The following is an 11575-nucleotide window of genomic DNA, read 5'->3' as shown; positions in this document are numbered from 1 at the left end:
CCAAAACAGTGTGCGCGTTTCCTGACCACAGAATAGTAGGTACTGTTTGTCTGTAACAAAGTGTCGTAATCCTCCCTTTTGAACCCCCTGATTCCAGTCTCTCTGTTTGGGGTTAATGAAGTTTCTGAATAGTTTCTTGTTCGGTGAGTCCGACGCACGTATACTAACCTACACGAAGATTAGTTTGTCTGGGCGGCTAAATTAAGCCTGACCTTTTCACAATATTACAAGTTTACAATAAAGCTGATCTTCAAACGGGCGCCAGACATGCCATAGACCGCACGAAATTAATTTTTCCATCATAGGAAAAGTCACTGACCATAAAATTTGGATATGTCCTTTTGCGACCCGCTAAGTCCTATGTTGACAAACTTCTAGTATAGAAATTATTTTCTTTTAAATATTAGATACCGTAGTACATCAGATGAAATGTGAATATATATCGCATAAAATCTCACTGAAGTTGTGATAACCTTTTTCGTCTAAACGATGAATCTATGATTACGAATCTATGATCATCATTAAGATAAATATTATTAATTATAGATTCTCATCACTAAGAGTGAGAGATTATCTAAAAATGGCAAAAAAAGTTTAATCTTCGGTAGTCTTCAAATTTTGAAAAGAGGGTTAATACAGGAAGTGAAACAGAGACATAACTCAGTGAGCGACCCTATATTAAATGCAATATATTTAATATCCAGTAGTAAACATTGATTCTAGGTCAGTAATACACGGAAGAACGGCATCTTTCACAACACAGTACCTGGGGAAAATAATATATATATTTTCTACAGGTCTATGAACTATTAACAACATATTGGCATGGACTTAACATCAGGTATAAATCGCCAGTATGTCTTGCCGACGTTCTTTGACTGCTAGAAAATTTTGCCGGTACGCTGTTGTAATATGTTTTAAGAGATAATAAAGAGTAATAAGTTGTAAGAAATTTTTTCAACATTACATTCAGTATCATGCTGCGACATTTTACTCAAAAACATCTGCCTTCGCGCTTGTATTATTGTTCCATTGGATTCATGCGCTTGGCATTCGCAGAAACTAAACTATGGCTAACTGTAGACTCATCTTGGTATATCAAGACTAGTTGAAATGTTACAAACATCCCATATCATCTCCAAACTTTGAATCTCTTTTTCACAAATGCTAAGTCTATTTTCCAACAAGCTGTGATTTATGATTTAAGTCGTGGTTGTTACAGAACGGAGTTGGACAAGGGTTGTAAACTACACCTCCTGAAAAAAGCGTTCGTCTGTCAAGGCATCTATCTAAAAGCACTTTTAGCAGGCGATGAAATGTGTGTTATTGTCGTTTTTAGGGGGCTGGTTTGATGGTTGCTTTACATTATGAAATCCTAGGCTTCTAACGCGTCCAAAAAAACATCATTAATACGGACCGGTGAGTGGTAGACTAACTGATTTCTAACAAGGGGTTGAAGGAGGAACTTGTTTTTTCGTGTTTGAAGCATAACAAAATTACAAACGTCGCAACGGTGAAATAGTTTCGATGTCTTGTATGTCTTTTAACAGTTCCCCATCCCTGCGTAGATAACCGGTCCACCCCTAAGTACAAGAGCGTCGTGTACATCAAAATAGAGGCCAGAAATGTGACCTTGACATAGACATGGAAGTCATTGATATTGTCCTCATTTATTGATTGCATCAGCAAGAAGGGTAGTACGAACGTCGAGATTGCCAGAACTGCGCATGGTACCTTCAGAAGAATACATTTCATGTTGCTAGCACACGTACTTTGTGAAGATCCTCTGGCCTAAAGTTTTTTTTTTCATGTTTTCACTGCTGACCGTGTCGCCAGTATGCCAGTTCATTGGTCAGAAACTTTGTTGTTCGCAGCACATCAATAGTCACTCTTCGCGGTGTATCTGCTTTTCCTTCCTGTTTTGTCCTCTAAAAGTATTCTTAATCTGACATAGGTGAAATGCTCAGATTTTCTGACAGTCAAATGCACACTTCGACTTCCCAACTATTCAGACCAACGCAAATTTAGCTGGATTTGTAGCTGGTCTACCAATGATATTGCCGATGATTTCAACATTTCCTGTCAGCCAACCATATACAGTGTTTCATTTTTCTCCCGTCCGGTTTGTCCTCATCGTCTTAAAAACTTCGAAGTGAGGACATCACTGCCATGTAACACCAACGACACCACAGTACAGGAGTACTTCTTTGCAGTTAGGTACCGTCCGTTGAGTCCGTCGGAATATATATGGATTGGCATCTTCCTTACCAGTGCTGCTGCGGCAACATTGCATATGCGTGACCGTGAGCCATTTCAAAAACCTGGCGAAAGGCATCTTGGAAAGTGCCGAAATCTGATGCGTTATCAAACTGACCAGAGAGGCGACCCATTGTCAATGCGACCTCGCTGATCAGCGCAATCCTAGCGGACGAAATATGGCAACAGTCGTCACAAGTACACTCTCTTCCCTTGTGTCCATGTCGTCTGCATCAAGTACTGGAATACGGCCGTCATCTCACTTTGATAGTCTCGGCCCAGCTCTGAACACTCTCCTTTCCGGAATCCGTGCCGTTCAGGGCACTGCCACCGTAGTCCGAAGTGCTTCCGGATTCCGTCAGGTCCACCATCTCTCTGCTGTGGCCTCCGGAATAAGACGTTTCCCGGTCCGGATGGATGCGCCATTCGTGCTGGTGGTGCTGGTACGTCTGGGAACCGTCACTCTCCGACGGGCAGTATTCCTGATCAGGGTCAGTCTGGAAAAAACAACAACAAAGTCAATTTTTTATGATGTTGATAATTTTACAGAAACCAAGCTTTCCATTTGATATCAATAACATTTTTACCGTTACGTCATGGCAAGCACATAAGTGATCTTGGATATCCAACTACGCATAGGCCATCTACTCTTTCTGACGTGTCACTGGCAAAAGGAGGGTCACAGACCCCAGGGTGCTTGTGCCATGCTGTGAACCCTGTATTCACGTCATTTGACGTCTACGTTTACGCAAGCTGCGCATGCGCTAATCTGAGGAAGATAAAGCCAAACAGCAAAGCAAAGATGCATTTATCTCAATGCCTTTTGTAAGGATTTAATCTGGTTTAGTTTGTTATAACTTTTGAGGTGACATGCGCAGGCATGATATTAATACTTATGTTGGTGATTGAGATTTGAATCTCGTATCAAGTTACAATGCTTTAGTATTGGTCTAGACCCTAGTATGCATTCTCTGTGTCGGTTGATGTGGCATTCATCTTAACTCTATGTTTATTCTTTAGTGATAAGTTTGTCTCTAACGGGCAAGACATGCGGATCTTCAACAATAAAAAAAACATTCATAGGCAAAGTGATTCGGCAAAACCTCTTAAGTAAAGAAAAATGAAATTGTGCCTGTCGAATTATGGCAAAATCATTTAATAGAGAGTTTTATGGTAAAATACTGCAAGCTTATGGTTCATGGTTGAGAAACGTGCTGACTAGAAATTTATGGGCATGCTTAGTAGACGAAGATGTTAATATGAATATATTATGCATATTGTATCAGAGGCTCGATAAAGTTAGTGTTTAATCAAGAGGTGGTTTAAAAAGAAGCTTGGAGGGAGACTGGCAGGCACCTAAAGAACATATTATTATGTTTTCACCTTTGAAAGGAAGCTATCCTTTTGTAATGAATAATGGTCTTTCCCTCACCATGGCGGGGGCATGCCCGTCCATGAGCGGGGTGGTTGCGTCCACTTCCTCGCACGACGGGAAAACAGGGTTCCACTCCTGCCCGGGGGGCTCCACTTCAAGATCACCTGGGAGGAAATAGGTTCAAAATCACACTTCATCCACCTGATTGGTCATCGGCTGGCCAATCAAGGAATGGTTGGCCAGTGGCTGACCAATCAGGGGATGCCACGATACTCGTTTTTTTTTTTAAATTGGGGTGGGGGGTTGACAAGACTATTCGGTAGGGAAGGGGGACTAAAATGTTGACATTCATGTGTCTCATATTTCAGTGACTACAGCCTATTTTGGAATCAACAACGAATTCATGTTGTCATGATGATAAAAATGAAAACGTTGAAAGTTATACCTTAGAGCTACCCGGTTTCACGTTCAGTTATGCAGGGTTGTATTAGGCGAAGCTCTAGTGTAGCGGTGCGAATGCCACCATATTCTATTCTTTGTTGATGAGACAACCTGCATTTCAAACCTCGTAGCGAATGAAATATGATGCTTTCAAATGACACTATCAGAATTTCTATCAGAGATCGTTCTTTGCAGCCACAGTGAAATGTAGCCGATGGTACATGTTGGGAAGAGCAGGGGCAGAAAGTAAAGCTCTCGTGGTATTCTGACCACCTCACACAGCGACACCCAACTCGGATCTGATAGGAAATCTTTGAACGAAAACTTCACACTGTGCAAAGCTGATACAATACCAACGCGCTAAACCTTTTATTAATGACCCGTCAGTACACCTGGTAGATCAGGCGAGGTATCACGGCATCGGGACGGGACTCACTGCGGGTGGGAGACGGCTCTGACCCCGAGAAATGGAGGTCGAGATATCCGGGTGTAGCGGCGAGATAACGGTTACGAACGGGTGTCGCTAGGAAAGATTGTTCGACTAATACATCGGATTGTCACACCACCAGCCGGGTTTGAAAACCTTCTGCAAAGTTTAACGCAGGAAGGCAAAAACTTACCAGATATTTTGATGCACTTGGATGCGGTATTTGCTGATGTTTCACGCATGGGTTTTCAAAATGAACAATTATTGATTTTTTTCAAAGACTGGCGGTTTGACCGAAACCTCTGCTTGGAGAATATGAAAAACCTAATGCTGTCGATTAGTCGAGAGACCAGTGACGGTGACTGCCCGACCGCCGTGAAGTTTGGGAAAAGCCCGACGGAACAAGATGGCGACAAAACTTGAGTCCTAGCTGTGGGAGGGGCCAATTGAAATTCCTTTCTCATCTAGTATTTGGTATTGTAGGTATTCTTGATTGAATTTTTTTCTAGTACCTCTAGGGTTGTGTTCTACGTTTTAAAAAACGCGCAACTTTTAGTGCGGAACAAGTTACCATCGCGAAGGTGGCGTGCCATAGATTTCCCTGTCTTACTTTTATTTCAAAATTTATTGTAGAGTACTTCCAGGCACACGATCTGCCTCCAGAAATTTTGATGCTAGTGTCATACGATTCAAGGATGTTACGTCTTTATGCATCGTTTTTGCAACTATAGGACACATGTGGAATACCTGTCTCATAATAACGATATGGGAATATGGAGATTTCATCTTATATCTCTTAGCTGTCACGAAACACATCTTCCGAATCCAAGTATGAATATGTAGATACACGCTAAGCCTGGCCTATCTTGTAATAGTCCTTTAAGATCTCACAGACGCGTATAATTCTAAGATCGATGGGTGAAGAGGCATGAATACGCATCCTTGAGGTACATCAAGACAAGGTCACGGTCCATCCATCACCAGACTCTCGGCTCGAGCAGGATTATCGGATTACAGGGTTGTATGGATAACCAAATCAGAGAAGGGCGAGAGGCGCTATCACCACCATCACATCTTCACAAATGAGGCCATTTTCAAACGCCGCCTTTTCAAGAAAAGGTCGTTCATAGTAAGGGCGATTTACTCGACACGTATCTGTACTACAGAGTGCCATTAATAAGAGGGATATCCCATTGAAGCAAGCGTAACGAGCTTGGCTAGGTTCAATTCTTTGTCTATCCACAATCACCGGGATTTGCTTTGAACGCTGTGTTATAAACGGCTGGGTACGTTGCCTTTACGACTGGTTGATAAAAGAAAAGGTGATGACTGCTCTAGATAGAGGAGAATGTTTAAATTAAAATGAAAGAATTTGGGATTTTGGGTTGGGGATGTTTTTTAGTTTTGTTGATACGCATTGAATAAAAAGGCTAATATATGAGAAGCAGAGCTGAAGCAGACAGAGATACAGAAATACATACGTGATACGGCAAAATTGCTACAAACTGCAACGAAGCTGCTCAATCATAATATATTGCGTTTTCATGAATTGGATTAGATAAACATATGTCATTGATTTCCTCCGGTTACCTAATAGTCCAGATATATCAAATTTGGCATATTGATAAAGTGGAAACGACTTCATTCAGCCATTGCATCTTAGTGCTACATTCTCCCTCTCCCGAAAGTCTATGAAAATTAATTGTATATTTCCTGTATTTCACCAGTGATATTGGTCGGACTATATATAATAGCTGCTAAATACGACGTTTTGGAATTTACTTTTTATCAAAGGGCGTCCAAAATGTTGTCTAAAACATTGCTACCAAGAACAACGCTTTAAAACATATCTACATCACATTTGGCATACTGAGACTGAATAACAAGATTATCTATTCTCAACCGAGATCTATATAAAACCAACTGCCGACGTTTCGGTGACCGTCTGTCACCTTCCTCAGGGCAATGCTGACTGGTACTGCAGCTAGGTATCGCTGCTTTCAATGCGGTCCCAAATGTAAAGTATCGTCATGTATGCGGCTAATTGTATGAATTTATATAGATCTTGGTTGTGAATAAAGAATCTTTTTGTCTAATTATTTTTTAAACCTGATCACATTTTCACGGATGTAACGTTAACTGAGACTTTCAAAGTGGTGTGATCGTTAACGGCAACCCCCTACCTCCCAGCGAGGTAACCTCCACATAGTTGGCCGGAAAGAGTCCCTCCTTGCCGCGGGTCCGCCCGTACCACCAGCCCGAGTCATCTCTGTTCACGATCTCGATGACGTCATCAACCTGCAGGTTGAGCTCGCCTTCCTCCTGCGGGTAGTAGTCGTAGAGCGCACGCGCGAACCTCTTCAAGTTTTCGTCTTGCTGATTTCGGTTTCGGTTGTTGTGGTGACGCTGGATATGACTATCTGCAAAACAAAAAGGAGTACATCGGAATGAAAAAAATCATATCCAGACATGTTTTCAACTCTAATACTGATGTGCGTGAGTAAGGTAGTAAGCGGTTTGTAAACCAAGACTGCAAGTCTTATGTAAATTCATGTCTAGAGTAAAACATTGTCAAATATGATTGTAATATATATTATAAGTATTGATTCAAAAGTTTATTTGTGTTGATAGAAGAAATTCTAAATCAAAGTTGAACTGTAGTTTGTTTTCTGAAATAATCCTGTTAAATAATACAGTTAAACTCTGATTCAGAATAAATGTAAATGTATTGTGACATTTTCAATAGATTGATGTATAAACTAAAAGGAAAACGTAAAAATGAAGGACTCATGCGAACGACAATGCTCTCTTCGAGTTGACTAGAGACATAACGTTATCCTTCCACTGATTCGTCCAAGATCAAGTAGAAAATGCACAAACAATCAACGACAAGAAGTAGTTCTACGGGACTCAGAAGCGGATTCTTTCTTAATTTTTGTGTGCACCGGCAGATAATCGATCTTTATACTAAATCTGACTTCATTTGGAAGGGTTCTTGAATTGAGTTGATCCCTTCCCATAACGTCGTTTTCTTGACGAGGTCTATGACTTGGTTCCCTATAGGGCTCGTTAGCGACGTAAGCTATCCCCGTCGGTTATGGTTTCTCTCATGACCCCTATTTCCCGGCCTAATGGGTCGTTCCCTGCTCCACAGGCAGACCCCAATTACGGTCCCCAGTTCGGCGTGCCTGCGGGCAGGACGAATCGTTTACCACTCCATCATGCAGGTATTCTTCTTCTGAAAACACAGACTTTACTGACACAATAGAAATGACATCGGTAGTTTCCCACCGCCAACTTCTGTAGCAAAAGGAGCTTACTACTACCAAGGCAGTCAGCACTCTTTGTAAATGCTGCCGTGTCTTGAGTAATCAATAAACCAATCAATCAATTAATGCATATACATTTATATGGTTAATCTAGAATGTCTATCAATCTATTCCCCATATTGCATCGTACGCGGAGAAACGCACGAAAGTACAGAAAAGACGTCATTACCAGGTTCGACAGATTTCATAGAATGGGCCATATAAGGATAATGAAGATGTACAATGTGCAGTAAACCATTATTTTGCGGCATATTGACAATGTGTCCAGCGGTCGACTGAGATCAATTGTGGCTCTGTAAGAGACTGAAGCTGAGAGATATCAGCATAACTGCCACATTTCCTGAATGCATGTTTGTAAGTCGCCACTTTTCCGGAAGAGTTGTGTGGAAGTCGCCACATTCCCGGAAGAGTTGTGTGGAAGTCGCCACATTCCCGGAAAAGTTGTGCTGATTAGTCGCCTCATTCCCGGAAGAGTTGCGTGTCAGTCATCACATTCCAGAAGTCATTCGGAAGTTGCCATCTTCTCGGCAGAGCTGTGGAAGTCGCCACATTCCAGGAAGAGTTGTGGAAGTACATATTCCCGGAAGAGTTGCATGTAAGTCGCCACAGCCCCGGAAGAGTTGCGTGTAAGTCGTTTCATTCCCGGAAAAAGTTGTGTATAAGTCGCCACATTTCCTGGAAGTCGACACATTACATTATCGACAACCTGTGATTGAGTACGGTGCTGCAGTAACACGGAGTGCTCCATGGCCGGGAAATTGCACGGATTACCCGACAAATTGACTTCAGCGTAATTAGGGCTACTAGCGATGGGCTCAAGTGTCCGACTTATCAAGTCTACGGTCTTTAATTAGCTCCCTACAATTAAGGGCTCGAGAAGGAATTCCTTATGGATTAGCCTGATGAGTAAGGGATTTAGTCTTTCAATAGAATGTCAACACAATTGTGTGAGTTGACACATTGTTAAAGTAATGAAAGAATTTGGCGATACAAAACCGTCACCAACACACACCTCACGATTATGAGAATAAGACTCACGCGTCTGATTGAAAAAAAGGGACAAGTTGGAGTTGGAGATGAGCAAGTTATCTCCACCCCAATCTGTTCTTAAGAAAGACTCGCCAGTTTCTATTGAGATTAATCTGCAAACATGAAACTAGTTATCTTCCTATGTAATCATTGCCTGTGGTTTTCAATTCATATTTCGGATAAACAGACAAACCAATGAATAGAAAAATATATGAAAATATTTCCGATTCATGTTCCGGAGAAGAGATGTTGTTCAAGTTTTGAGTGTAACTTAAGTTCCCAGAGGCCGTCTCTTGACCTTGGAGTGAGCAAACACGTTAGAAAAAAGTATTTGTTTATTAAAGAGAGACATTGATAATCTGGAGAAAATGGCTTGTTGAAAGTATAAATATATGGGGAACAGCAAATATACTATAATTGAAATGCGTAGCGGCGTCGGTAGTTACAACTTTAACTACCATTATATGTATCATGTGTACTCGTTGCTGTTGCACCGGTCACTTTGGGACACGTTGGAGGATAGCAGATTAAAATGCCTTTCTTTGCAGTAGGAACGATCTGATCTGTATTCTTACTGCTGTAGACATGTTCGATATGTGGCAGACATTTCCTGTAGGAGACAGCCCCCTATTGCACCCTTACTCCGGAATCACAGTGCATTTAATAGCAGGGTCTGACCAAACCCGGGCAACAATGATAGAGGCAATTTACCCCCACCACAAATCACAACCAACCGTCGGACAGTCCTGGAAAATATATATCATTAAGGAAAAACGTCCAAATTAAGAAGCATCTGGAAAGACGCCGAAAATTGGGTAAATTACAGGGAAGACTGTGGGAGAGGCGACGCCCTCTACCCAGGAGCCCGAATTTGGAAAATCAGCAGCATTTGTTTTACTGGATGATTTGAAGGCAGACACATGACATTATCGTAAGTGGTATGCAGCACACAGAAAGAGAGCAGAAGGCCTAAAAACCTGAGACAAGGACGATAAATTAAAAGAAGGCTTACATCTTTTCTATCTAGTTGAAATGACTCTTGTCGACGGAAGTCTGTGAAGTTTTGTGTAGTGAATTTGAATTTTCTTTACTCATACACACGAAAAAAAAATTCCAGTGTACTGGTGAAAATCCATAGGGTGAGTAATACATGTTTTGCTTGTTTGTTTGCTTTTTTTAACCTTTGTTTATTCATGATAAGCTCAAATCGGCACGCAGGCCGCTTTTTATTGAGGTCATGAGGGAAGAGGTAAGGGCCAGATGATACACGTATACTGAGTATACTATAGTGAGTGTTTTCTGTCTATCGGACTAATACGTAGTATTGCATATTGCGGTTCCATGGTTATTTGCACTACAGCAGCACCAGACAGCTCTTCCTTTGTCGTAAATTTATAAACAACATTTGAACATTGAACAATATAATGAGGCATTGTAGTTCCCAAGCAAAGCACAAGGAGGCGTGGCTAGACGACAAAACTTAACGGTGCAAATTACCTTCAACAGTCGACAAATGTTATGCTCAATTGCAATCTTCAGACAAACCCAAGAAGAAGAAATTCTGTCCGAGAGAAAAAAAAACAATCGGTTTTTAGAAAATCAACACTGTAAATTTGCCTTGCAATGTCAATATCATCATTTATTTTGGTATCATTAAAATGTCAGCGTTGTATTACCAGAGAGTGGTTCCCTTTGTATTCATGGTTATTGAATACGTATGCGTGCTGGTTATCATTTGAATTTATTTCCTCATCAAGTACTTTGTAAACACTCTGTCTCTGTAAGGAATTGATGAAACAAGCGATTTTTGTCGCTATGACATCCTGTACCAACTACCGTTTTGACAAACTCTGATCGATCGCATGTGTGGTGGTAAAATAGGTCTAACATGGATGTGACAGATCGATGTTTCACAAGCCGTGCATCACCGTTAACCACTCTTGGCCAGGTGCATGACGGGATGCGGTCATGACCCTTTCCCTTTGACCTGAAATGTTTCTATGGACCATTTAATGCAAATTCCTTTTGTAAGCGATATATGTGCGACAAAGAGAAATCGACACAATTTGTAATATCTATCATGTCGATGCTGACCGCGAAAATACAATGAATTTTTGTCACAATGCCCTTTCGTTTGATCTTTTGGAAATAGTTTGTAGTGAATTGCGATGTCTTTGCATATCTACAGTAAAATGTATTTTTGTAACGTTTTGTAAAGTTTATTCTTCTCGTTGCATTTGAACTGATTGCCTACGCTTGCAAGGGGTTTGCCACAAACCTTTGATATGATATTCCATCTCTTTCTCTCTCTCTCTCTCTCTCTCTCTCTCTCTCTCTCTCTCTCTCTCTCTCTCTCTCTCTTTCATTATTCAACAGAATGGAAATGATTCCTGTAGGCGTTGTTACCTATATCACATATATAAGAGAAATGAAAGGATCATCTGAGACAAATTTATGTCCAGCTAAAGGAGAATCCGGGCTAATCTGTGGCATTAGGACAATAAGCCATTGGTCCTATATTATCAATACCCTATCACCCGCATTTCCTGTTCGCTGAAAGACAGATCACATTGTACAACAGCTGGGGATTTGCAAGACCAGTATTTCAAATCTAGTCAATGCATAGGATTTGGGTCACGAGGCTATAGAATAGCACGTCCACTCAATAGAGGTTAAATGTGTGTCGCTTGAGCCCTGTGCATGGACAGGGATTGGGTC

General features: G+C 41.2%; 1 protein-coding gene across 8 annotated transcripts in view; it reads right to left on the bottom strand.

The window, feature by feature from the left end:
• Positions 1–660: 660 nt before the first annotated feature.
• The window catches only part of LOC136445451 (titin-like), a 113427-nt gene continuing 102512 nt past the window's right edge, over positions 661–11575 (bottom strand). For 6 of the 8 annotated variants that reach the window (XM_066443491.1, XM_066443489.1, XM_066443488.1 and 3 more), the window contains 3 exons: positions 6683–6919; positions 3689–3795; positions 661–2753 (listed from right to left, as the gene is read on the bottom strand). In XM_066443491.1, the coding sequence (XP_066299588.1) occupies positions 2511–2753; positions 3689–3795; positions 6683–6919 (587 nt within the window). In that variant the 3' untranslated portion in view covers positions 661–2510. Of the gene's footprint in view, positions 2754–3639; positions 3796–6682; positions 6920–11575 lie in introns of all 8 variants that reach the window. The other 2 variants (XM_066443494.1, XM_066443495.1) reach the window with 2 other exon arrangements.

The sequence above is a fragment of the Branchiostoma lanceolatum genome, chromosome 11 (genome assembly GCF_035083965.1).
Source record: "Branchiostoma lanceolatum isolate klBraLanc5 chromosome 11, klBraLanc5.hap2, whole genome shotgun sequence".
In the NCBI taxonomy this organism is placed as follows: domain Eukaryota; kingdom Metazoa; phylum Chordata; class Leptocardii; order Amphioxiformes; family Branchiostomatidae; genus Branchiostoma; species Branchiostoma lanceolatum.
Note: the sequence above shows the minus strand (reverse complement) of the source record. Positions and strands in the feature narration are given on the sequence as shown.